General features: G+C 43.3%; 2 protein-coding genes across 4 annotated transcripts in view; both read right to left on the minus strand.

Moving 5' to 3' along the window:
- The window catches only part of qsox1 (quiescin Q6 sulfhydryl oxidase 1), a 38756-nt gene extending 33986 nt beyond the window's left edge, over nucleotides 1–4770 (minus strand). The window contains exon 1 of the mRNA XM_022670831.2: nucleotides 4336–4770. Within this exon, the coding sequence (XP_022526552.2) occupies nucleotides 4336–4612 (277 nt within the window). The 5' untranslated portion in view covers nucleotides 4613–4770. The remainder of the gene's footprint in view (nucleotides 1–4335) is intronic.
- A 1566-nt stretch (nucleotides 4771–6336) lies between these two features.
- The window catches only part of cep350 (centrosomal protein 350), a 69523-nt gene continuing 50673 nt past the window's right edge, over nucleotides 6337–25186 (minus strand). For all 3 annotated transcript variants that reach the window (XM_022670827.2, XM_022670828.2, XM_022670826.2), the window contains 11 exons: nucleotides 22552–22784; nucleotides 20820–21010; nucleotides 20566–20653; nucleotides 20202–20362; nucleotides 19022–19158; nucleotides 18843–18919; nucleotides 16132–18008; nucleotides 14354–14806; nucleotides 11178–11324; nucleotides 10824–10946; nucleotides 6337–9677 (listed from right to left, as the gene is read on the minus strand). In XM_022670827.2, coding sequence (XP_022526548.2) covers nucleotides 9513–9677; nucleotides 10824–10946; nucleotides 11178–11324; nucleotides 14354–14806; nucleotides 16132–18008; nucleotides 18843–18919; nucleotides 19022–19158; nucleotides 20202–20362; nucleotides 20566–20653; nucleotides 20820–21010; nucleotides 22552–22784 — 3652 coding nt within the window. In that variant the 3' untranslated portion in view covers nucleotides 6337–9512. The remainder of the gene's footprint in view (nucleotides 9678–10823; nucleotides 10947–11177; nucleotides 11325–14353; nucleotides 14807–16131; nucleotides 18009–18842; nucleotides 18920–19021; nucleotides 19159–20201; nucleotides 20363–20565; nucleotides 20654–20819; nucleotides 21011–22551; nucleotides 22785–25186) is intronic.

Below are 25186 nucleotides of genomic sequence, written 5' to 3' on the forward strand. Positions count from 1 at the left end.
AATCCCATCATCTGCTCTAATAAACTCCAACAAAAGCAGCCGTCTGCAGAGCCAGGCCCTGCCACGCTTAACAATGCTGAGCACAGCACTGCCTGCAGGGGGCAGCAGAATGGACCAGGGGCATCAGAAAGGGACGGGGCAGGGTAGCAGAAAAGGGGCCGCAAAATAAGGCAAAAAGCAGCAGAAAGGGACAAGGAGCAGCAGAATGAACCAGGGGCAGCTGAATTAAAAACAGGGGCAGCAGAATGGACCAGGGGCAGCAGAATGAACCAGGGGCAGCAGAATGGACCAGGGGCAGCAGAATGAAACAGGGGCAGCAGAATGGACCAGGGGCAGCAGAATGGACCAGGGGCAGCAGAATGAAACAGGGACAGCAGAATGAAACAGGGACAGCAGAATGAAACAGGGACAGCAGAATGGACCAGGGGCAGCAGAATGGACCAGGGGCGGCAGAATGGACCAGGGGCGGCAGAATGAAACAGGGGCGGCAGAATGGACCAGGGGCGGCAGAATGAAACAGGGGCGGCAGAATGAAACAGGGGCAGCAGAATGAAACAGGGGCAGCAGAATGGACCAGGGGCAGCAGAATGGACCAGGGGCAGCAGAATGAAACAGGGGCGGCAGAATGAAACAGGGGCGGCAGAATGAAACAGGGGCGGCAGAATGAAACAGGGGCGGCAGAATGAAACAGGGGCGGCAGAATGAAACAGGGGCGGCAGAATGAAACAGGGGCAGCAGAATGAAACAGGGGCACCAGAATGAAACAGGGGCAGCAGAATGAAACAGGGGCAGCAGAATGAAACAGGGGCAGCAGAATGAAACAGGGGCAGCAGAATGGACCAGGGGCAGCAGAATGGACCAGGGGCAGCTGAATTAAAAACAGGGGCAGCAGAATGAAACAGGGGCGGCAGAATGAAACAGGGGCGGCAGAATGAAACAGGGGCGGCAGAATGAAACAGGGGCGGCAGAATGAAACAGGGGCGGCAGAATGAAACAGGGGCGGCAGAATGAAACAGGGGCGGCAGAATGAAACAGGGGCGGCAGAATGAAACAGGGGCGGCAGAATGAAACAGGGGCAGCAGAATGAAACAGGAGCGGCAGAATGAAACAGGGGCGGCAGAATGAAACAGGGGCGGCAGAATGAAACAGGGGCGGCAGAATGAAACAGGGGCGGCAGTATGAAACAGGGGCGGCAGAATGAAACAGGGGCGGCAGAATGAAACAGGGGCGGCAGAATGAAACGGGAAGCAGAATGAAACAGGGGCAGCAGAATGAAACAGGGGCGGCAGAATGAAACAGGGGCGGCAGAATGAAACGGGAAGCAGAATGAAACAGGGGCGGCAGAAAGGGACGGGGCGGAAGAAAGGACCAGGGGCAGCAGAAAAGGACAGGGAAGGGTAGCAGAAAAGGGGCAGCAAAATGAGACAGAAGGCAGCAGAAAGGGACAAGGAGCAGCAGAACAAGGACGCAGAATGTGGTAGATGATGGCAGGAGGACAGAAAAGCGCAGGAGGACAGGGGCAGGAGGACAAGGGCAAGAGGACAAGGGTAGGCTGAGGTAGCAAAACAGGACAGAGGGCAGCATAACAGGGCAACAGAATAACAGTCCACAAACTCGATTAGGATTTTTTCAAGAAGATATCTGTACTCAGGGAATATGAATGACCTGAGTTTTTCAAAGCAGTGTATAATAAGAATGTATATATGACCCTTATTCACAATACCCATTTCTGAAACAAGGAAAACAATATATATAAATGGCACTAAATACCGTTCAACACTTTTTACTAGTATATACACTACAATACATCAGTATTCTTTATATCCCATTATATACAGTAATGCAGGTACAGGAACTTTACTTAAATATTTTATTATTGTTGTAGAACTCCTCCCAGATCAATTACATGACCACATGTTCCTCAGGCAAAATCTACATCTTCAGAGAACTGTGTGGAAGTTGACGAGCCTGCAGTTCTGCAGACGCTCATTATAATGCGCATGTTAAGTCCTTAAGTCTTCAGGAGAACCGGATATTTAACCCACATTCCATAGAATTTTGAACAGAGCCCTTATATTCCCACATGCTGCAGCTGATTAAAGTACCTCCGTCAAAACGTCCCTGAACCTTCTCTTCAACAATCTACAACTGACATATTTAAATTTTCCCACAGCTTCCTGTGAAATGATACACAGCCAGCCCAGTCTTCCTGAGGCCTCAGATAACTCCAGACTGAGTTGCTGACTATATAATATTTTATATATTCCTCTGGACGTGAAGGAAGCGAGATATGTCTTCTCTCTCATTTAAGGATAAATTAGGAGTGTGTCAATTATTGATCAGATCTGATATTGTTATCAAACAATAATGATGATGATGAAAATTATGTACTGTCCACTCTTTTAGGAATTCAATTATTTAACAATAACAGAGCTGACGTTTACAGAAGGTCTGAGGCAAATGTAAAACATCATAAAACAGGGCTGAGACAGGGCTGAGACGCAGCTGAAACAGCGGGAGACAGAGCTGAGAGACAGCATAAGATAGGGCTGAAACACTAAAATCAGGGCTGAAAGACAGCATAAAACAGGGCTGAGAAAGTGTGAGACAGGGTAAGACAGGGCTGAAACAATATAAAACAGGGCTGAGACAGCATAAGACAGGCATAAGATAGGGCTGAGACGGGGCTGAAACAGCGGGAGACAGAGCTGAGAGACAGCATTAAACAGGGCTGAGACAGCTCAAAACATGGCTGAGACAGGGCTGAGACAGCTCAAAACATGGCTGAGACAGGGCTGAGACGTAGCTGAAACAGAGTAAGACAGGGCTGAAACACTAAAAACAGGGCTGAGACAGCATAAGATAGGGCTGAAACACTAAAAACAGGGCTAAGACAGCATAAGATAGGGCTGAAACACTAAAAACAGGGCTAAGACAGCATAAGACAGGGCTGAAACACTAACAACAGGGCTGAGACAGCATAAGACAGGGCTGAAACACTAAAAACATGGCTAAAACAGCATAAGATAGGGCTGAAACACGAAAAAGCGGGCTAAGAAAACATGAGATAGGGCTGTGACAGCATAAGACAGGGTAAGACAAGGCTGAAACTCTATAAAACAGGGCTGAGACAGCATAAGATAGGGCTGAAACACTAAAAACAGGGCTGAGACAGCGTAAGACAGGGCTGAAACACTAAAAACAAGGCTGAGAAAGCATGAGATAGGGCTGAGACAGCATAAGACAGGACTGAAACAATATAAAACAGGGCTGAGACAGCATAAGATAGCACTGAGACAAGGCTTAAACTGCAGGAGACTGCTGAGGAGAAAGTCTCAGATTTGTCTGAGACAGGTCTTTCTGAGTTTGGCTGTGTTCTCTACATTTAGAACTTGTAGCTCAGTCATTCAGCCATGTCATAACTTCTGCACCCAATGTGCACTACAGAGGAAGTATGGAGTCATTTCATACTAACCAATATCAGCTAGCATGACTTGTGTAAATGCTAACAACAACAAAAGGAGAGACCAAGTCATTAGATATAATAGCATAATAATGACTATAATAATAAACAATAGAGCAACTAGCTACCCTGTTAAAATACTGCCTGCTCAGCTTAAACTGGGTTGACCAGTTTAGACCTTGACCAATATTGGGAAAGGTTTTTTTTTATGAGTTTAAAGGCACAGTTTGAACCCTTTTAACCGAATGCCTGTTGGTAATGTTAGATAAAGTTTTTTAAGGTTGTTTTTCCCTTAATCAACCCTAAAAAATGTGATTTAACCAAAAAATGTGCATTCAATGTTCTCTGCCGCATGTCCAAAATTAAACACAACTGGATAACCAGAATAAGGCATGTTTTTGCCTGGATAACTCCAACAATGACCAGATTACCATGCTAATATGTAGCCTCCGTCATGGAATGCCTCTCAGCCAATCACAGTTTAGAGGCGGAGCTATGCATAGCATTATCATATCAGAAATAATTAAACATTTTGAGAAAACTGATAATAATGACAATTACTGTTTATCACACGAAATTACGGAGTAAATAATCCCGTGACCGTCTATCACTTTACCCAGTAGCCCTCCATAATGAAGAACTTTTAACATTAGCTTAATTTGAGGGAGGCTTCTGATTGGTCGGTTTGTGAATTAATTGGTCCTTTCCTGTTAAAGTGGGCGGTTCTAGATATTGAAGTGAGGAACCCACCAGAGACTCCGTGGTTTTGTTGACTTACTTTTACTCAGATTTACTTTATAAACCAAAACCCAACCTCCACCACACCACACCACCAAAACCCGTCCCAGCCCGCGGTGTGCCGGAGCTCCTACCGGAGATGTCTCTGGCCAGGCTCCTGAAGACGGGGGCGAAGGCGGCGCAGTGGCCGCACCAGGTGGCGTAGAGCTCCAGCAGGAAGGCGGAGGACGTGTTGAAGAGCTGCGGGACGCTGTCGGCGTCCACCACCCGCACCCGGTCCCCGGGTGAGTACAGCCCGGCCCGGGCCCCGGAGCTCCACACCGCGGCCAGCAGCGCGCACAGCAGCCGGCCTGACCACAACCCGAGACCGGGGAGAGACGTGGCAGAGCGGCGCCGCGTCATCATCACCATCCAGCTCCGACTTACACACTGATACACACACCGTCTCTCTACCACTCTTTCTCTTTACCACACGCGCGCGCACATACACACACTCAAAACTTACACTCGCTCACGCGCTCAAACTCTCTCGCTCTCTCTCTCACCGAGAGAAAGTTTGTGCTGCTCCCTCCCACCGCGCGCACACTCACACTCACGCGCACGAGCAGAGCACAGCATGGAAACACACACAGCCTGATCAATCAAGCAATCAATCATGTGTCATAATTTATAACAGCATAGTTTCATATAAATTCGATAATGCCACCCTTTATTAATCCTTGTATAACTGAACTAATGAATAATTATGCACCAATGACGCCATTAATAATAATAATAGTTACCTCAGTGTACTAATTCATTAACTACTGCACTAACAACTGCACAACCAACCTAAAAATTAACTAGGAATTAGATAGCAATTGGTTTGTCTCTCCACTTGTCCTCCAGACTCTGGTCCTTTGATTTACAAATGAAATGCAAAATTTACTGATGGTTTGGAGAGCCATGTCATCTGCTGGTGTTGCTCCACTGTGTTATTTCAAGTCCAAAGTGAGTGCAGTGTTTTTCTGCTTCCCTCTGCTGACAACTTTTATGAAGATGTGGATTTCATTTTCCAGCAGCACTTGGCACAGTGCCCACATTGCTAAAAGTACCAACTGGCCTTATATAGTATTTACATTTTCTGAGAAACATAATTACTTAATTTTTTGAGATGCACCTGTAGCTAAGGGCTGAAACTGTATAAGACAGGGCTGAGAAAGGTCCAAAACAGTGGAAGAAAGCCCTAGTAGCTTTTTTTTTGCAGTGATAAAAAGCATGCATAATAAATTGCATTATTTACTGTTACACTGCAATAAGATTATTATTGCACTAATAAACATATTGCAAATTAGCCACACTGTTTTACAGTGGTTGATCAACACATGGTTATTGATCACAAGGTTGTTGACGGGTTCAATGCCCAGCTTCAGAAACCTTAACCCTCACTGCTCCCCGGGCCCTGCAGTGATGGTTACCCACCACTCTGGAAATGCGTGCTCACCATATCGCTGACTTGCTGTGTGTGTGTGTGTGTGTGTGTTTGTTCAGTGCACAGATGGCTTATAACATTCCATTGGTCTTCAAAACAAAGACGGTAAACATAGTATTCTTGTTTTTGCCTTTCTTTACAGTGGTGGTGAATGGAAGCAGGCATTGGTCACATGACTAAACACAAATACAGCATTTTATTTACGGTCCAAACAGATCAGTGACCCTACCCCAGTCTTTATTGATATACGAGTTTGTATAGACATTTATATGGAATGATGCTGGTGGTAAAATAGTGGAACAGTGGAATAGTGATCTGATCTAATACAGTTTTTAGGAAAAAAAAATTTTTGCCACTGTACTGGGTTTATAACCATGTTAAATAATACTGTATTGCTACAGGAACAGTACGTGGAGGCTTCAGGGAGGGAGGAGCTTGCTGTGTAAGGAGCACATCCAAGTGTGTGAGGAGCACGTCCACAGCTGATCATGTGACCAGCCTTCAGCGCTCCAGAGCCCTGTTATCAAATATTTACACACTGATTGTGTGCCCTTTACACACTACACACTCTGAATTTGCATTAGCATCAGTTTCATCAGAATTAAACAACCCACAGTCATTCTTCCCCAAGAACACACTAGAGAGTAGAAGACAGGGGGCGGGGTTTGATTGAGAAATGATGAGCTTTATTTACAATTTTAAGATCAAATTTAGTTAACAAATATTTATAATATGTACATGTGCTGGAAGTGGGCTTTTCTTCTACAGTGGCCGTCCACGTCCTCCTTCAACAGGACCGGCAGAGACCGGACCAGCAGGAAACAGACAGGACCGGAACGGGCCGAAACTGCAGTGGACAGGCCTTTATTTACCCACTCACAAGAGAGAGAAAAAAAAAAAAAAAAAAAAAAAAAAAGGAACAAAACAGCCCCGGACGCGTTAGAAAGTCCTGAAGTGCAGCCGCGTCACTCACAGTAGATCATTATAAATATTCATACACTTCTGAGATGGAAAAAACACGGCTACGCTACGAGTTAAAAAGTACAAACTGATCATCCAACAATTTGTGCCACTTTGATCTTAATTTTTATAATTTTTTTTTATTAATTATTATTTTTAAAATCTAAATCAGTCCCCGTCACTGTCCGACTAAATCCAGCATCTATGTGCACAGTTATTAAATCAGTAATTAGAGCCTATTCTCTAAAGGAGGTAGAGAAATGAGTCCAATAAATCCGACTGGGCCGACCGACGAGAAGAACATTCAATAAGAGGCGGGCCGCGATCGGACAGGACCCGGTACTGCATAGCTGAACTCGACTCGCTAAAACTAATCCACAAGTTCATAACCAAGATACAGGAAGATCGTTAAACAGACGTTTAGAGGAACATTCACATAGTTTCCAAACTAACCAGCACTGTACCGTTCATTACCAACCATTACTGTCCTTTACCGTTCATTACCATGGGCGATAACTTCCACACGATTCTCAGAACTCTGAACCAAATGACCAGGACCAAAACCCTGCCAACCTGAAGAACATTTATTAATTATAGTTATTAAGTCAACTGGCTGCTAGATGCTAGTTCTGACAAACATTTATGCTAAAATACACATTTTTGTAACTTTTTGTCGTTAAATGATAGACTAGAGAAATTGTATGGCTGCCTCTTATTTCCCGCGTTGGTTGTGGTGTCCTCAGAAACTCTAGGGGGCAGCAGAGAAAACTACCTGCATCTATCTATATGAGGTGTCGTCTCCACTGTGGCGAGTGGAGGCCTCTAGTAGAAGCCTCCAGTAACCCATGTAGCACACAGGGAAGTTTGTAAAATATTCAGTAGTTTCTACTTTCACCAGAAAAACACACAACCAAGAGAACATAGCGTTACAGAGAGTGCACAACGACTTTTCAGTGGGAGGAGCTTACAGGGATCTGTCAGCATTGGTGTTAAATGTGGACTTTTTTTTTTATTTGGTTCGTCAGATCCCAAATCTATGTGTATCCTAGAAATCTTTACCTAATAAAAAGGCTGAAGAAAACACAGGACCTTCATCAAGGAGAAACTCTGGGCAGAACTCCATTGGATTTAGGGTGGGATTATGGTGCAGTAAAACAACACAGCGTTCCTGGATGATGAGGCTGGACCTGGATGTGAATGGATTCGCGTATGAGAACCAAGACTAGTCTCAGAATGACAGACTTACTGCTGGATTCAGGTTTAGTTTGAGTCTAAATAAACCAGCCCTTGGACTGCAGCTGCTTTCAGCAAGAAGCACCGGAGAATCCGTGTGACTGACCGCAATCGCTGACCGCTCCAGGCCATGGGGATGTACAGCATAAGGCAGAGGTGGAAGTTTAACGGCTTAATGGGTGGAGAAAAAAAGGTGGCGAAAAGGCTGGGCGACGCCCCTCACACTGTGGGGACCAAAGAACCAAAGAGGCACTTAAAACAGAGAGAAAGGCAGATGGTGAGGCGAGGAACCGGGACAAGAACCGGATTAACAGAACAGCTAGTCATCGATTAAAAAAAAATAAAAAAATGCTGATGTATTGGCGTCCAATATCGTCTCCATTTGACGATACAAACCTGTAATTCTGCACCAGTTTACACCAGTAAAGAAATACTCCAGCACGTCCTGCAGCGGGAACTATAAACAGTACCAGTCAAAAGTGTGGACACACCGCTTTCTCATTCAATGTTAATTAATGTATTTCTTTGTTTTAATTCTATTTTACATTGTAGATTAATACTAAAGCCACCTATGTAAGAAGGCATATGGAATTATGTAATAAACAGTAAAAAGTGGAGATGGAGCTGGTTCTGGGTGAGAAGGAGTGCAGAATGAATGAAAAGCAGCAAAAAAAACAAATGGTTGGAGAACCATTGCAGGTTCTAGCTCATGAAGCTTGACGACTGAGAGGAAGTCAATCTAAAGCTGCTAATATGAATAATCTACAGTAAAAAAAAAACAAAAAAACAATCTTGTTTTCTACAGAATTTTACATTTCTTTTGATGTCTTCAATTTTAAGAAGGAAAACAATTTAAATAAAGGAAAAAAAATCATTAAAGTTTTTTTTTGACTGGTACTGTAAAAATTTGCACTTAAAATTCAAGAGAAATTTACTAAATTGATTCTCTGTGATATTTTACTCGCTGGCACAGGCAGATCAGAGAGAGCTCAGTAGACTGCAGCGTGCTAGAATATCCTGGAGTATTCATTTAGTAGGAGAACAGTGTTTTTGATACTTTTCCATATATACATACATTGTTTTTTTTGTTTGTTTTTTTTAGCATTAATCTTTAATCAACACATCATATTTCGTGCCGTCACTTCCCACATTCAGTTCATGTGCTTACACGAGTTTAGAATTCAATTTTTGCACCTTCTAAAATCAGTTATACATTTTCATAGATTTATTTTGCAGATCTTTTTTTGCGTAAAAAATTACAAATAAATAAAAAATCAAAGGCGAGAGAGAGAGAAAAAGAGAGAAGGTCCAATCGACCGGGCCCAGAGGAGCCCATGGAGAGAGAATTAGCAGCAGTGGAGCTTGGAGCAGCCAGACAGGACCACAGGGCTCGGGACGTGACCGAGGCGACCGAGGCTAAACAGTGCGGCTGCTCCTCCCACAGGAAAACAGAAGGCTGGACCAGGAAGGAGATCAGGCTAAAGAACTGACAGCACAGTGATGAAGAGTGTGTGTGTGAGTGTGTTGAGATCATGTTCTAAACCCCCTTGAATCCGTGTGGAGTGTGAGACGGGGTGGACGTGGTGTTACAGCAGCGTTGAGCCGTGCGCTCAGCAGAAGGCCGGTTCAGGCCGGTTTAGGCCAGTGTCAGGACTGGGACCGTTTGGACCTCTTCTCCTGGATCTGGATGAGGATTTCTGTCGTGTCCTTCAGAAGAGCGTCAAAGATCCCGTCTGCCAGCTGCATCTTCACGAACAGCTCGTCTTCGTCATAGTTCACCCACAGAGCCTCCTCCTCATGCAGCTCCTGAACCTGAGACAGCAGGGGGCGTGGCCATTAAGCATTGAGGGTGTGCAAGGATTTGAAAGTACATATAAAATATGTAGGTTTGTTACTTTAGAATTACAATATTACACCATATAATGCCTTGCACCTATACAATTACACCATTTTAAAAGTCAATGAATTAATTATATTTAAGTCAGCAAATCTGATGACCTAATCATTGTGATCTGCCTACAAGGGGGTGCTTTCTTTGAGGTTCATGAAGACCCACCACTGGACATCACTGGACAGCTAAATGCACTTTTAGGGGGCAGAGATTGGAGCACCAGGTCACTAATCCCAGGGTTGTGGGTTCTCTACCTCAGTTTTCACACCTGTAGTTGGTTTTTATGATCCGGATCAGTTGATGAGTTTGTTTACTTGGAGCGTTTTCTCCCTTTGTTTGGTTTGGTTTCACACAGACACAAACTTAAACACACCAAAATATGCACCAATAAACCATGTGCGCATATTGTCTCCTCTGATTGGTCAGAGCTGTCTGGTGCGGGAGCAAGAAAGTAAATATAACGAAAAGATTCTGAGTTCCAGCACGTATATCTGTGCAGTGTGAAGCTGCTTTAACAAAGAGCGCTAAAAATGTGCCTAGTGAGCGCTGCACATACCAAACTCAGTGTGTAAACAGCATGGAGCAGAGACAGTGTTTGTTTATAGCTGTGTTAATTAGCGCTATCTGGCTAATATATCAGATTAAACTGTGCTTTTTCAAGAGTTTAGCTCAAATAAAAGGAGTATATTTGATAGCTAGGTCTGGATCAAGACCAGATCAAGTTCTTACAACAAGCGAACCGCTCCAAAATTTGTATGGGACAGGACCGAGACCTGCTAGTGGTTGGTTGTTTCGTTGCAGGTGGTTGTTTCGTTCCACACCTGAGTGCGATTACTGTTTTCACACCTGCTCAATCGAACCGCCTTAAGAGTCAGTTTTAACCAAACCAAATGGTGTTAGTGTGAAAATGCTCTTAGCTGCTACTTCTGGGTCCCTTAGCAAGATCTTTCATCCTGAGTGTTCCCATAACTAGTAAATCTAAAGCTGTCAGTATAAAGATGCTGACTGGACTATCAATACATTCCCATTCCCCATGATATCAGACCCTAGCTTATAGAACATCTCACCAAGATGTGATCGACGCGGTCTCGCTTTTTCCGGCCAAATTTCAGCATCTTCTGCCAGTCTGTTTTGTGGTTCTGCTCCTTCTTCAGGCCGTAGAGCTTTAGAACCTCGCTGGTGACGAACGCCTGGAACACATATTTATTTCATTAAAACTCAAAAATAAACAATAAAACAATACAGGAAATAACCCCACAACCTCACACAAAGGAGAGCAGGGTTCAATTCCTCAAGTACACCACACAAGTGACTGCATACACAAAGCTCCACAGTTACTATGACATTTAATACTTGAATAATGGTAATGAATCTGTTTCAAGCCAGAACAGTAATATGTGTGTTTAAACAGAGACCGGTACCTGAACTTTAGCTAAGTCATTGGGGCTGTTAATCCTGTGGATGTAAGAGGAGTTAACACGCCGTGGTTTGACCCACTGAGGCTGGTCAGCATTAGGATCTTCTATAAATATGTCCTGGACCACTTCCCACGACAGGTCAAACACCGCCTGCAACATAAAAGACAATAAAGAAGAATTAGCAGAAAGATTAATGTGAACTGTTAGTTTAGAGGTAAAGACTGGTATCAAACGATGGGTCATTTAGGCTACGTTCACACAGCAGGTACAAGTGGCCCAAATCTGATCTTTTACAAAACAGCAAAACACACATTCAATCTGACATTTTTCAATTTTGATTTGCGCCAATTCAATATTTTGTACTGAAATCTGTTACAAATCCAAATCATTTGTGGACTTTTTTAACCCTCTTTAGTATTACAGTCTCACAGGGGTTGGGGCTAAAAAAAAGCAAGACTGTAAACCTTTTTAAGTTAAACAAGTAAAGTGCCTCTGTTTATTTACAGTAAGCTTAGAATTCTAGTATTTTGTCCAAGAATGACTGCTGTTAGCAAGTGCTTAGCCAGCTCTGGTTAGCAGTACTAGCTAGCAGCGTGGTAGACTGAGTGTTCCGGTAACCAGGGTGCCATCAGCTAGCATTTCGTCCAATATACCGTATTTTTCGGGCTATAAGGCGCACTTAAAATACTTATTTTTTCCCAAAAATCGTCATTGCGCCTTATAATGCAGTGCGCCTTGTGTATGGATTTTGCTTGTGTTTACTGACCTCGATTTTATGTGGTACACGGCGCTCTGTTGTGCAGAATTCCTCACCCACGCCAGAAAAAGATCCCCCTCTTGGGCTAGCGCACGGTTACCTTTGACTGCCGTACTGCCTCTCGGCTGTGGTTCAGGGTAGCTAGTTTCCACTGTAGCTCCGTGGCCAGAACAAGGTGCCGGTAAACTTTCCTTTCCACCCGTTCTGGGGTAATAGCACAAACTGTTTCTTTTTAGCGCCCACTTCTAAGTAAAGTTAACCTCTTAACACGCGCTGGCCCACCGGCGGGCCAGAAATATTTAATATTTCATAACTGGCTGTGTTTCTGAATAGTTATGAACAGTTACAGGTTCAATATAGACATCCAATAACGTTATACCATTTTAAAGCTTAGAATCTCTGCTTTTGAGCTATTTAGCCTATTTAGCGGAATATCCTTTCAGAAAATAAACATTTAGGGCGAAATATGCCTTGGTTATGATTTTAATAATTCATAACTCTCATATTTGCGTTTATCGTTCGTCCATATTTAATCGAATGCGGTCATGTCATACACCATTCGAACCGTCTGGCTCTCCGGATTCCAGAACTGTGCTTTTACTGTAGGATGTATGTTTCATGAATTAGAGCTGCGTCAGAGCGCATGTTTCCAGTAATAAAAGTCTCTCCTTTTGTCCTGGGGTAACCTCCGGTCACTGCCGCCACCCCCCGAACACACACCCGCGCTCAGCCACAGGTCCTACCTTCAAAACGCGTCCAGACTAAAGAGAATCCATCAATCCAGTCTCCTGTAATCCACAGTTATATCCAAACAGCGCTGGAAATCACTTCATCCAGAAATGAAACTTATCCAATCTTTATCTCTGTTTTAAAACCGTTTTATTCACCGAATTCGGCACAACACGCTATTATAGTCAGAAGCCTCGCGGAGTAATGCGGTACTTGCTGTGCTTCAACATAATATTATGGTCTGTCGGAGCGTTGGCTACCGTTGTCAGGAGCGTCGCGGAGTAATACGTACTTGCTGTGCTTCAACATAATATTATGGTCTGTCGGAGCGTTGCGGCTACCGTTGTCAGGAGCGTCGCGGAGTAATACGTACTTGCTGTGCTTCAACATAATATTATGGTCTGTCGGAGCGTTGGCTACCGTTGTCAGGAGCGTCGCGGAGTAATACGTACTTGCTGTGCTTCAACATAATATTATGGTCTGTCGGAGCGTTGCGGCTACCGTTGTCAGGAGCGTCGCGGAGTAATACGTACTTGCTGTGCTTGTTGATTTATTGCTCAGAGATGTTGTTATTTTTCACAGATATTGTGAAGGATTTATTGCTCAGAGTTATTGTTACTGATATAAATAAAGTTTCATTTAGTGCGCCTTATAATCCAGTGCGCCTTGTGTATGGACTAACACTAAAAATAGACCGTTCACTCATCGTGCGCCTTATAATACGGTGCGCCTTATAGTCCGAAAAATACGGTAGCTTGTTTTAACATGGTAAACATACAGACTACAGACCTCTGAATGGTTAAGAGCTAGCACTGGAGAAACTTGACTAAAAAACTCCTGTATAATGCTGAACTTCAGCGAAGGGGCTTTACTGCTCCTTAATACCTGACTGTTAGAATTTATAAATAAGGAACACTGGATTATAAGGTGCACTGTTGATTTTTGGGAAAAATTAAAGGATTTTAAGTGTGCCTTATAATCAGAAAAATACAGTAGTATTTGTTGAGAAAAAATATATTTTTAGAGGGAGTGTGGATCTCTTTTGATAAATCTGTTGATATCAGATCAAAGCTTTTGAAAAGCGCTGCTTCAGCATAATTGCCGTGTGTTCTTACTGCATATTGGTGCTGAGTTAACAAATTAAAAGCCACTGTTTAAGCAAATAAACACAAAATAGACACAAATATGACAAAGTAATTAAACAATTAAAAGGACAGTGTAATAATGCAAAAAGTGGCAGCACCACACTGTAGAGGGTTAAAACCACTCAGAGACAAAAATAGGATCATAACTGCAATAACAAACTGCCAAAAAGTTTAGCACCATTATTAATGAATACTAAGTTAATAGACTTTACAGTAAGGTTGTGACTAATTTTTTTTTATTTATTTATTTTTTTTTTTTTTTAGATTTTTTAAAATAAAAATTCCTTGCAGCCCTAATAAAATGGACCACTGAGTGTTGCTCAGTTAAAATTTAAAAAAACACTTCAAACAGCTTAACAGCTAAACATTTTTAGTCCAGGTGTTAGCATTAGCCTCGTAGCTGCAGTGCAAAACTACAGAAGGACACAGATGCTGAACATGTATCATATCACTGGCTTCTCTTTTATCAAGGTAATCTGGAAATATGACTTTTGGCCAGCTCTTTAAAAACTTTAGAATTTCACTAAAACTCATGCTGAGGGACTCGCCTGTTTATAGCTGCGGATAAACTCCGCCTCCTGCTCGTCGTTCCTCTCGCCGTTTCTCAGGAAGCCGTCTGAGGGCCGAGGCTTCTGGACTCCAGCCAGGCTCTGCTGACCCCGGTCGAGGCCGCAGTGCGTCCAGATCTCCAGCAGGGCGGATCTCACCAGTTTCTCCACCTCCGGGGCGTTGTGCGGGACCAGCATGGCCGGTTCCTCGGGCAGTTTGGGATGCGGAGGCTGGGGTCGGGACGGGACTTTGGCCGGGGGCGAGCCGGAGAGCGGCCCCTCCTCCTGCCGCTGCTTCAGCTTCTCCTGCTGCTTCCGAGAACTCAGACCGAAGTCCTCGTCGAACCAGTCCTGATCCTCCCCCAGAGAGTCCAGCAGCTCCCGGCTCAGCTCCAGCTCCGCCAGTCGCTTCACCAGCTCCTCCTGACCACTGGGACCCAACACTGGACTCTCCTAAAGAGGGGGGGAGACCAGAAAGTGTTACTGTCTCTAATAAAGCTCAACTGAACTTATCATAGTGGAAACTTCAGACTTATTAGAACACAGTGGATCAACACCAGCAGATGACATGCTTCTCCAAACCATCACTGATCATCAGTCAATTTTACATTTCATTTGTAAATCAAGAGATCAGACTCTGTAGGAAGAGTGGAGAGACACACAGTCCAAACTGCTTGAGGTCTAGTGTAAAGTTTCCACCAATCAGTGATGGTTTGGAGAGACATGTCATCTGCTGGTGTTGATCCACTGTGTTTTATTATCAAGTCTAAAGTCAGTGCAGTTTTGTTTTCCCGCAAAATCTTACAGCACTTCATGCTTCCCTCTGCTACTGACAACTTTTATGGAGATGCAGATTTCATTTTCCAGCAGGACTTGGCACACTGCCAAAAGTACCAATTGGTCTTATATTAAAATAATAATTTTTTGGAGATGCAACTGTATTTATTGGTCAGTGTTTATAGACGCTAATTAAACAGACCCCCCCCCTGGTGGCTGAACTTTGCTCCTGACCTCAGACCAAAAACACACAGAGCCAGGCCAGATCAATTCCTGTGGGTGTCTGTCAACTCCTGTATCAGTTTATGGAGTAAATCATTCACAATCTTTATAAAATCCTTTTAATTATGTTGAAAAGATTATTGATTTGAACAGACTTTAGACAGGTTGGGTAATCAGCTGAGTTTGTGTTTAGAACCAGACGCTCTCTAATTTAAAACTGAGGCTGGTCAACAGAAATGACTCATTTCACCAGCTAAACATTTCACTGTCTGTAAAAATCAAAACAGAAGTGTACTGATTTCAATTAAAAAAACTAAATTTTAATGGTGGGCTCTTAATATTTTTTAAACAGGGGATTACTGACTGATATTAGTGATAGTCATGTTTTTTTTTTTTTTTACATATGAAACAAACAGCAGAAAAAGAGCCAGAATTATTATTAATTAGTTAATTATTTTAACTTTTTTTTTGTATTTTATCTTCATTTTCACACACATTAGTAAAATATACGTATGGGTTTATATAACAGGATCTTTCTTTTGGTCTCAGTATATATATATATATATATATAATATATAATTTCCCTATTGTGGCATTAATAAAGGATTATCCTATCTGATCTTATTAAAATAACTTCAACACTCTAATGTTTGTGCCATGAGGTTAATTTTGTTGATACACAATAAAATCGCTGGTCATTAATAAATCAGACAGACTCAACTTTAGAGTGTCATCTCACAGAAAATAAGAAACTGATCCAAAATGTTGGAGGTACCCACCGATCTGTTGCACAGCTCTGGAGAGGACACCTCCTCCTGGTCTTGGTCGAAGAAGGTGTGGAAGTCGTTTATTTTACTGCTGGACTTGAACTGGGAGAAGCTATCCATGAGTTCTTCATCCTCACTGAGGACACCATCTTTCTGCTGATTGGCGGCAGCTATCTTCTTCTCCTTCATCTTCTTTATCTCCTGGAACTGCTTCAGAGTGTCTGACATGAAGCTGTCCAGCAGTTTATCAGCGAGGGTGCTGAGGGCCTGGCCTTCGCTGACCTCTCCGTCCACTTTGTCCACTTGGTCTACCTGGTCCACACTCGTCACCTTCTCTACTAAGAGCTCTGAGGATTCCTGGAGTTCCTGGTCCAGCAAATCCAAGATGTCCGCCGTTTGCGTCTCTTCTGGAAGCTGAGATGTTTCTTTCTCCTGAACGCTGATGGGTAGGGTACCATTGCCTTGCGACACGTCTTCAAACTCCAGGATGACGTCTCTGCTTCTTCCATTTGGTACCGAAAGATTCTTCAGAATATCGAAATTAACGTCATCCTCCAGGTCAAGCTTCAAGTTGTCTTGTCCAGGCTCTAGGTCAGACGGTTTACTGGAGGATTCTTTAGATCCGGAATAAACATCTTGAGGACCTGATTTGTCATCCTGCAGTGGGTCTCGCTGCAAAGAATCTTCAGAGCTGAGCTTCTCTGATGTTTTATGTGACTGATCATCTAATGAAGAGTCCTCATCCTCAGATGTGTCCACGAAACTCTCAAACTTCTCAGGTAGAGGCGTGACCTTGTCCGGAGGGGCGAATATTCCATGTCCTTTTTTACACTGGAAGTACGCCACCCCATCGTAGGTTCCATCATTGCTTCCTTCAGACTTATCTAGCTCCACTCCAGCCCAGAACCCATTGGCGAAACTGGTCAAGCCCTTGAATCTGAGCGTGCCCGGCTGGACATTGCTCACCAGAACCCGGTCGCCAACGATGTAGCTGGGCATCTCGTCTCTGGGTGGTGGTGAAGAGGCTGCTGATCTGGAGGTGAGTGCGGTTGGGGATTTTGGAGAGTTGGCGACATCAAAAAGATCATCGCCGAGGGTTTCTTTGGAAGGCTTTGCCAGGATGTGGAGATCCAGCGGTCTCTCAGGATGAAAGCTGTCGCTGGTAATCCCAGATTTGACACTGAGCTCTTCATCAATCTCCTCCTCACTGCTAACAAACGAGGATTTGTAGGATTGCTCTTTAGGTTGCTGGGCTGAAGGTGAGGTTGGCTCAGATCCTTTACGATCTTCTTGTAAGGAGTCAAATGACGACTCAAAATCATCATTGTACCTGTCAACTGAGGTTTGAACTAGTGATTGTGTCTCTTTCGGCTCATCCAAATCTTTCCTGGGTGAAAAGTCAGGAGTGTAAGATCCATCTGCAGGTGAAGAGCTTTTCTCCAGCAGAGCTTCAGGCTCCTTGGTTGTCACAGGTTCTCCAGACTGTTCCTCTTTGGCTTCACGTTGGCTTGTTTCAGTCAGATCAGTCTTTTCCTCGGGATTGACCTCCTCAGCCCTGATGTGTGACGGCAGCTGAATATCTAATTTGAGCAGTGGCTGTGAGTGCTGGTCCGAGTGTGTCGAGTCGTGGTCGTCACCAGAACCTTCGGACTTCAGGTAGTCCAGTTCTTCTATGACATCTGACCTCTGGCTGGAAACCACACTCTCATCAGCAGAGACGTCGGGCTGTGGTTTGGTGGAGCTCTGGGTCTTGGTAGGTTGAGGTTCTGGAGACTCCAGACTCGAACCCACACGCTCAGGGCTTCCAAACACCGGGGTTGGGGTCACAGTGGGCGGGTCTTCATCTGAAGAAGTGACCTCATGGTTTTCTATTGGCTCGCTGTGGCCTCCTGCGGTCATAGACAATAAAAACCGCAAAGCATCGTTATCATCATTTTAATAAACAACACACAAAGCGCCAGTTTAAAGTTATATTATGAAGGTTATTATGAAGATACAGGGAAATTAAATTTAAGACAATTTAGGACTTTTTAATATTACTCTAATATTATAGACAAAATTAAGACCACTATTATAATAAAAATGGTAAAAATCAGAACACCAATATTACATTTAAAGACTTTACAGTTAGCTTGTTATTCCTTGCTACAATATATTATTTTAATCTAGGGCTGGACAATATGGAAAAAATATATATTTTTACACTGTAATAAATTGTACAGTTCGATTGGTGTTCTTTAAGTACTGATGACATCAATATGCTTATTGTCGATACGATACAATTTTTTTAAATGACAAAATATAGATATATTGTCCAGCTCGATTTTAAACAATTATTATTAATGACTATAAATAAAGCCATTGGTTCCACTTAATTTTTTTGGGATTGATTTTGAGACATTTTAGGAGAAATTGAGGCCTTTATCTCATTTAAAGATTAATTTTAAGGTCCTTGATTTACTTGATAATCATACATAAAATAATTCATTTATATCTTGTTATACATTTTTAATACCTTCTGTATAATCGTTGCCTGCATTGTAAGTAAGGATCACCTTCAGTTCATTCTCAATTTAAATAGAGATTAAAAATTAGCAAATATAAGAAAGGCCTACAAATCAAACACATTTTATTATTTATTATATTATATCATATTATATTATAGCTTTAATACTAGGAATGTTGTGTGTTCTAGTGTGGATATGATATTATATTATACCCACCACTCTGGATCAGGGACTCAGTGAGGACCTTCTCCTCTGAGCTGCTGAAGGTCTTCAGCTTCTTCTCAGCATCAGGTCTAACAGGGGGGTAAACACAGTGTGGTCAGTGTGAATACGGTGGTTCTGGACAGTTTCCTGTGTATTCTGAAGTGCTGTGGATGGGCAGTGTATGGACTGACCTGTGTAAAGCCGGGGATCTGATACTGGGCTTTTCCGTGCCGGACGCAGGAGTTTTAATCTGCGGTTTAGCTGTGGGCGTGTGGTCCGCCTCTTTACTAAGCTCCGCCTTCGTCTTCTCAATGAAGTTATTATAGGACTGTGAGGAGAAGAGCACAGGATATTGAAACGTTAGAACACAGTGAGGAGATTTTAAGCCTAAAGCAGGTAGGAGGGTGTTGGGGCGAGTGTCTGGGTGCAGGCATTGTTAGGGTGTGAGTGTTTGGGTTCTGTTGTTGTTTGGGTTCGGTTGGTTGTTTGGATTTGGTTTTGGTTGAGGTTCGGGTGTGAGTATTCAGGTGCAGCTGCCATTTGGACGTGCGTGTTTGGTCCTGTAGGTGTTGGGAAGGGCGATGTCGGATGCAGTTGTTGAGGGGGTGAGCGTTTAGGTTTGGTTGTTGTTTGGGTTCGGCTAGTGTTTTGGTTTAGTTTGGGTTACGGCTGCCGTTTGGACAAGAGTGTTTGGTGCTGTTGGTGTTTGGGTGGGAGTTGTTAAATGCAGGTGGTGTGAGAGCAAGTGTTGGGTTCGGTTGATGTTTGGGTTCAGCTAGTGTTTGGGTTCAGCTAGTGTTTGGGTTCAGCTAGTGTTTGGGTTCAGCTAGTGTTTGGGTTTGGTTGATGTTTGGGTTCAGCTAGTGTTGGGTCCAGCTGATTTTGGGTTCAGCTAGTGTTTGGTTGATGTTTGGGTTCAGCTAGTGTTGGGTTCAGTTGATTTTAGGTTCAGCTAGTGTTTGGTTGAAGTTTGGGTTCAGCTTGTGTTTGGGTTTGGTTGATGTTTGGGTTCAGCTAGTGTTTTTGGTTTGGCTGATGTTTGGGTTAGCTTGTGTTTGGGTTTGGTTGAGGTTTGGGTTCAGCTAGTGTTTGGGTTTGGTTGATGTTTGGGTTCAGCTAGTGCTTGGGTTCAGCTAGTGTTTGGGTTTAGCTAGTGTCTGGAATTAGCTAGTGTTTCGGTTGATGTTTGGCAATGTTTGGATGTGAGTGTTTAGGTTCAGGGGTTGTTTAAACGCAGCTGCCATTTAAGTGTTTGTGTCTGGGTGCAGGTGGCACCGGGGTGGGTGCAGATGTCACTGGGGTGGGTGCAGGTGGCACTGGGGTGGGTGAATATGGTGCGGGTGTGTGTGGTGCAGGGTATCATGCTCTGACCTCCAGCTGTTTGAGCAGACTGGCCTCCTGAGCTTTCAGACGCTCTTTGTTTCTCTGTTTCTGCACTTTCTTCAGCCGCTGGACCTCAGTCTTCCGGCGCCGGAGCTCCTCCTTCAGCGCCAGGACACGCCCCTCAATATCGCTCTGGTCTGACGCCGCCTCTGTGCGGTACAGAAGAGAGGGTTCACAAAGTTTACCTCACACAGCAGAATGAAGCTAATCCAGCAGCACCATAATCACTCTAATCAGCATCAGCTGCAACATACAGAACCACTGTGCCAGTTTTACACACACACACACATTTCAATTCCTATGTCTGAAGAACTGTAACATTAACAGTAAAATATATGTGCAGGACACTCACCTGATGTTGGTGCTGAGGGGCGGGGCTCGCTGCCCCTGGGGCTGTGTACAACCAGCTTACTTCTGGAGCCATCATTAGTAACAGGGGTCTGTATCACATGCACACAGACACAAATGTTATGGTCACAAAAAGGCTTATAGGAGATTTATACAGTATATATAATATAAAATTAAATATAATCAGCATATCACTGTCATTTATTAAAACCATCTTAAAGAGTTTAGCCCCAGGCCATCCCCCATCGTGCTCCTTACCTCGTGGCTGTGGGACTGTGGGCTGTGGGACGGCTGGGCGGAGTTAGTGTGGGTATGAGGGCTGCCGCTGGTATGGGCTGAGGGTAGTTTGGATGTGGGACTGTCTGAAGAAGGGCTGACCAACTGCTCTGAAACCCACCCAGCAGAGCGTGCGCTGGACCCCGGAGAGGAGTCGCCCTCACTGACCGCTTCTGCAACCAGACCCACACACACTTTATACTTTACAATGGCTGGATAATAAAATGTTAATTGATAATAAAAAACAAATTAACGAGTAGTCAACACTGAAATTTGGAGTCTACAACCTTTCATAATTGACATATTCCATAATACTGAGTAATCATTGCATATAAATTGCTGTATAAATGCTGCTAATAACATTTCTAAAACTCTCTCCAGCCGACGACTTTAACTGTTCAGCATCATGAACTCCAGCCTGTTCTCAGATTCCTGCAGAAACCTCACCTGCTGACCTGCATCACACACACACACACACACACACACACACACACACACAATATCCCAGCAGCCACAATCCTTCAGAAACTGAAAGAGCGCATTGTTTAAAGCACAAAGCCGGCGCTCCAACTCTCAGGACAGAATTCCATACAGTTCCACAAAGGATATACGGCAATTTCTGGAATGTAGAGGATGAAACACTATTTAAAGCTGGTTTGGGTGTGAAAGTGTGAAAATAATTAACTATGCATTATATATATATATATATATATATATATATATATATATATATATATATATATATGTGTGTGTGTGTGTGTGTACATTTTTTATGCTTCATATCAATAAGATCAACGAGATATATGTTTTTATATATATATATATATACATATATATATATATATATATATATATATATATATATATACACATATATCTCGTTGATCTTATTGATATGAAGCATAAAAAATGTAAACTAGAGCCAATTTGTTCTTTAGTGTGACATGCTCTTGTATAAAACAGCGTTTTTTTTCTATCATGGCACCCTTCATAGGTCCGCAACTTTCAATTATCGATGTATTAAAACAACACAAACTTGTACACACAACCGCTTTATTTTGGCAACCACAGAGCTCCTGGTCCACAGTCTTTAGTGGTTGGTGTGGTGCAGTGCATAACAACATGTGGGACACTGGGGTTCAATTCCCGATGTGGGTGACCGGGTGCTGCGCTACACCAATAAGAGTCCTTGGGGCAGACTCCTAACACTACATTGGCCTAAACTTAGTAATAGAAATAACACTGTAAGTCGCTCTGGATAAAAGTGTCAGCTGAATGCTGCAAACGTAAATGTTCCCTGTAATTCATCCTGAAATAAGTTAGGTTTGAAAAGCTCACTTCGCACTAATATGTTGTAGAGAAAGGAAGCAGAATTGCAAAGGAACAACTTGAAACTACTGCATACTCTGTCTCTAAACCCATCCACAACCTGTCCAAATCAATGTCTTGAAATTGTAGTTTTAATGTGTGATCTTTTCTGATCTATGAGTTTTCTGGTGCACATGAACTCCATTGGTTTCGGACTCAAAAAGTAAAAACAGATCAGTTTGAACCTCAGGTGGACAAAATCTCAATAAAATGAAATAACTGGGACAGAAATCCCACATTTATGTACTGGATTGGCTGTTGAGTTGCTGAGACCTCCACCAACACTGACGCTTTATTGGTAAAAAAGGTTAAAGCACAAACGCTGCTTCAGTCTTTAGTCCCTCACCTCTGCCTGCACTCCTCTCCTGCAAGTAGGTGGTGCTGCTGGGGGACTGGATGGAGTCTTGTGCCAGCTGGGCGGAGTGTTTGCGCTGGGGGTGCTGCTCCCAGGCCGCCAGAGCCTGTTTCTCCATCTGCCGCACTGCCGCCTCCTCCGCATCCAAGCGCTGCCGCCACTGCAGCAGCTCCTCCGCCTGCAGCCGCCGACGCACCAGCCGCTGCTCTCGCTCCGTCAGGAACCTGAGAGAGAGAGAGAGAGAGAGAGAGAAAGAGAGAGAAAAAGAGAGAGAGAAATATTACAGTAAAATGATTGTGAACTATGTGACCCACAACCAAACACACAAACAGCAAACCAGAACAAAAAATGCATCCACAAGTAAAAAAGTGATACTTTAAAGTGATAGTTCTCATTTTAACCCAATGTATGCAGCTTCCCTCATGAATGTATCCAATCAGTGTAGAGATGGGTATGTTTCTAGTCTAGGTTCTAGACAACCAATATAATCCAGTCCACAGGACCTGCAGTTAGCCCATCATTCACTGATCACCTACAGTCAGGGGGGAATCTAGTGGAACTTTCACTTTAAATCAACTCATTACACCAAATCATTCCAAATGAAACACAAACACACACTCAACCATGGTCATCCCTCATCAGGCATGGTTTTTCAGTGCAGATCAGAAACACCAAATGTCAGTCCATCGTCATCACAACCATCATTATCATCATCACTATCACCACCATCATCACCACCACAACCATCATCACCACCACAACCATCATCAAGGCCAATCCCATGCAGCAGCATGACCTCAGGGTGTTGAAGCACAGCGCCCTCAGCAGGTCAGACCCAAAGCACACACTGTCTTTGTGGATGGAGAGCTGGAGCTCAAGAACTAAACTGGACAAAATTACTTAGTGTACCAATTATGAATAATGATAATAATAATAATAATAATAATAATAATAATAATCAAAAATATATATATATATATATATATATATTTACTACTATTCTTTAGTCTGATCTGGTGGTTTATCTTTGTGTTTAAGGGTGAGCTAGTCCGAACCAAGGTTCATGTGTTGCTACATTGTATATATTTGGTCTGCTTATTTTTGTTTTCACACTGCAGTTTAGGGAGCGCACCAAAGACCTTTGTGTGATACTCCTACATCCTTTCATCATCATTTACGTACCAATGAGTTTTCCTTAACCTGATGCTGATTAGTTTTAGAAGGACATGCGTCTGACTTTGGCGTGTTGATAATTTAGCAGGTGGTTTATTCGGCGGGAAGTCTTTCCAGGATCAGGATAAAATAAATGAACAGATTCATTTTGTCTCCATAGTAGTGCTGCTGCTATTGTGGTTTTAATACCAGCAGCAGCAGCAACTTCAGTCTCAGTACTCTAGGTTAGTTCAAATTCACTGAACGAATGTGTTTGTCCTGAAGCAACTGTATCCACGGTTAATTTTTCCTGCTTTTCCAGGTATTTTGAGAGGGTACTGACTGCAGCCTGCAGCCTGCCTTTGTTAGCGTCATGCCGCCCAATCCCGCCCACTTTGTCAGCATCATGTCTTAGCTCCGCCTCTGAACAGAATTAAACAGAGTACAGGGCAGTTAGTGGACTTTAACTATAATGTGCCGCATCGTCCGGCTTAAATACTGTGTTACACTACAAGCTTGTGAGATTGACAAGGCGTGGCGTGGACAAAGTGGGTGGGACTGGACGCGCTGGACGTCCAACTCCGCCTTCCCGCAGGCTGCAGTCAGTAGTAGTTGGCTATTTTTTTTCTTCTTCTGCTGCCGTTGCTGAGGAACGCCTGCTCAGCTTCCTGTAATTGGTCCGAAAGTTCGAACCATCCAGAAAAGCGCTTTCACTTCAGGCGAACCGGACCATGGTTCAGTAGATCCGGACCGAGACCACCTCTCTTGGTCGGACCAAAATCTGGTCCTTTGTTCCGGACCGTGGTTCGCGGCCCCTTTCACACCTGCTACCTTGGTTCAGACCAAACTGAAAAGTCAGAAAGTCCGGACCAAACGAGGCAGGTGTGAAAGCACCCTTACAAATATCAATCTGGATACAATCTAGAAATGCCCAAACACAAAAAGTGTGAACATAGCCTTAGTGACTTATCTGTGTTTTAAAAAGTACATACAGTGAAGGAAATAATTAATAGATTTGCTGATTTTGCAGGTTTTCCCATTGACAAAGACATGAACCATTTATATTTTTTGGGGTAGATTATTTTAACAGTGAGAGATAGAATATCACAAATTAAATCCTGAAAAATCACATTATTTGCATTTTGAAGTAAGAAATAAGTATTTGATCCCCTACCAATCAGCTGAAGCTCTGAGTTGCCAAGCGACAGCCTTGAAATGGACCAAAATTTCTCCTGACGTGTGCAAACCTCATCATCAACTACAAAGATTGTCTGACTTTTTCTGACTCGTCTGTCTTATTTTAGGTACAAATTAATTTGTAATCTGTTAATATTGATACAACTCTGATATCCCTGCAGCTCTGTTTTAATACTGACCCAGCCGGCTGTCATGTTGATGCAGGACTGAGATAATTAAAAGCAGGTTAGAGTGAAACAGATGGCTTTATGTGAAAGCAATGCACTCGCGCTGTGAA

This window comes from Astyanax mexicanus, chromosome 12 (assembly GCF_023375975.1).
Source record: "Astyanax mexicanus isolate ESR-SI-001 chromosome 12, AstMex3_surface, whole genome shotgun sequence".
In the NCBI taxonomy this organism is placed as follows: domain Eukaryota; kingdom Metazoa; phylum Chordata; class Actinopteri; order Characiformes; family Acestrorhamphidae; genus Astyanax; species Astyanax mexicanus.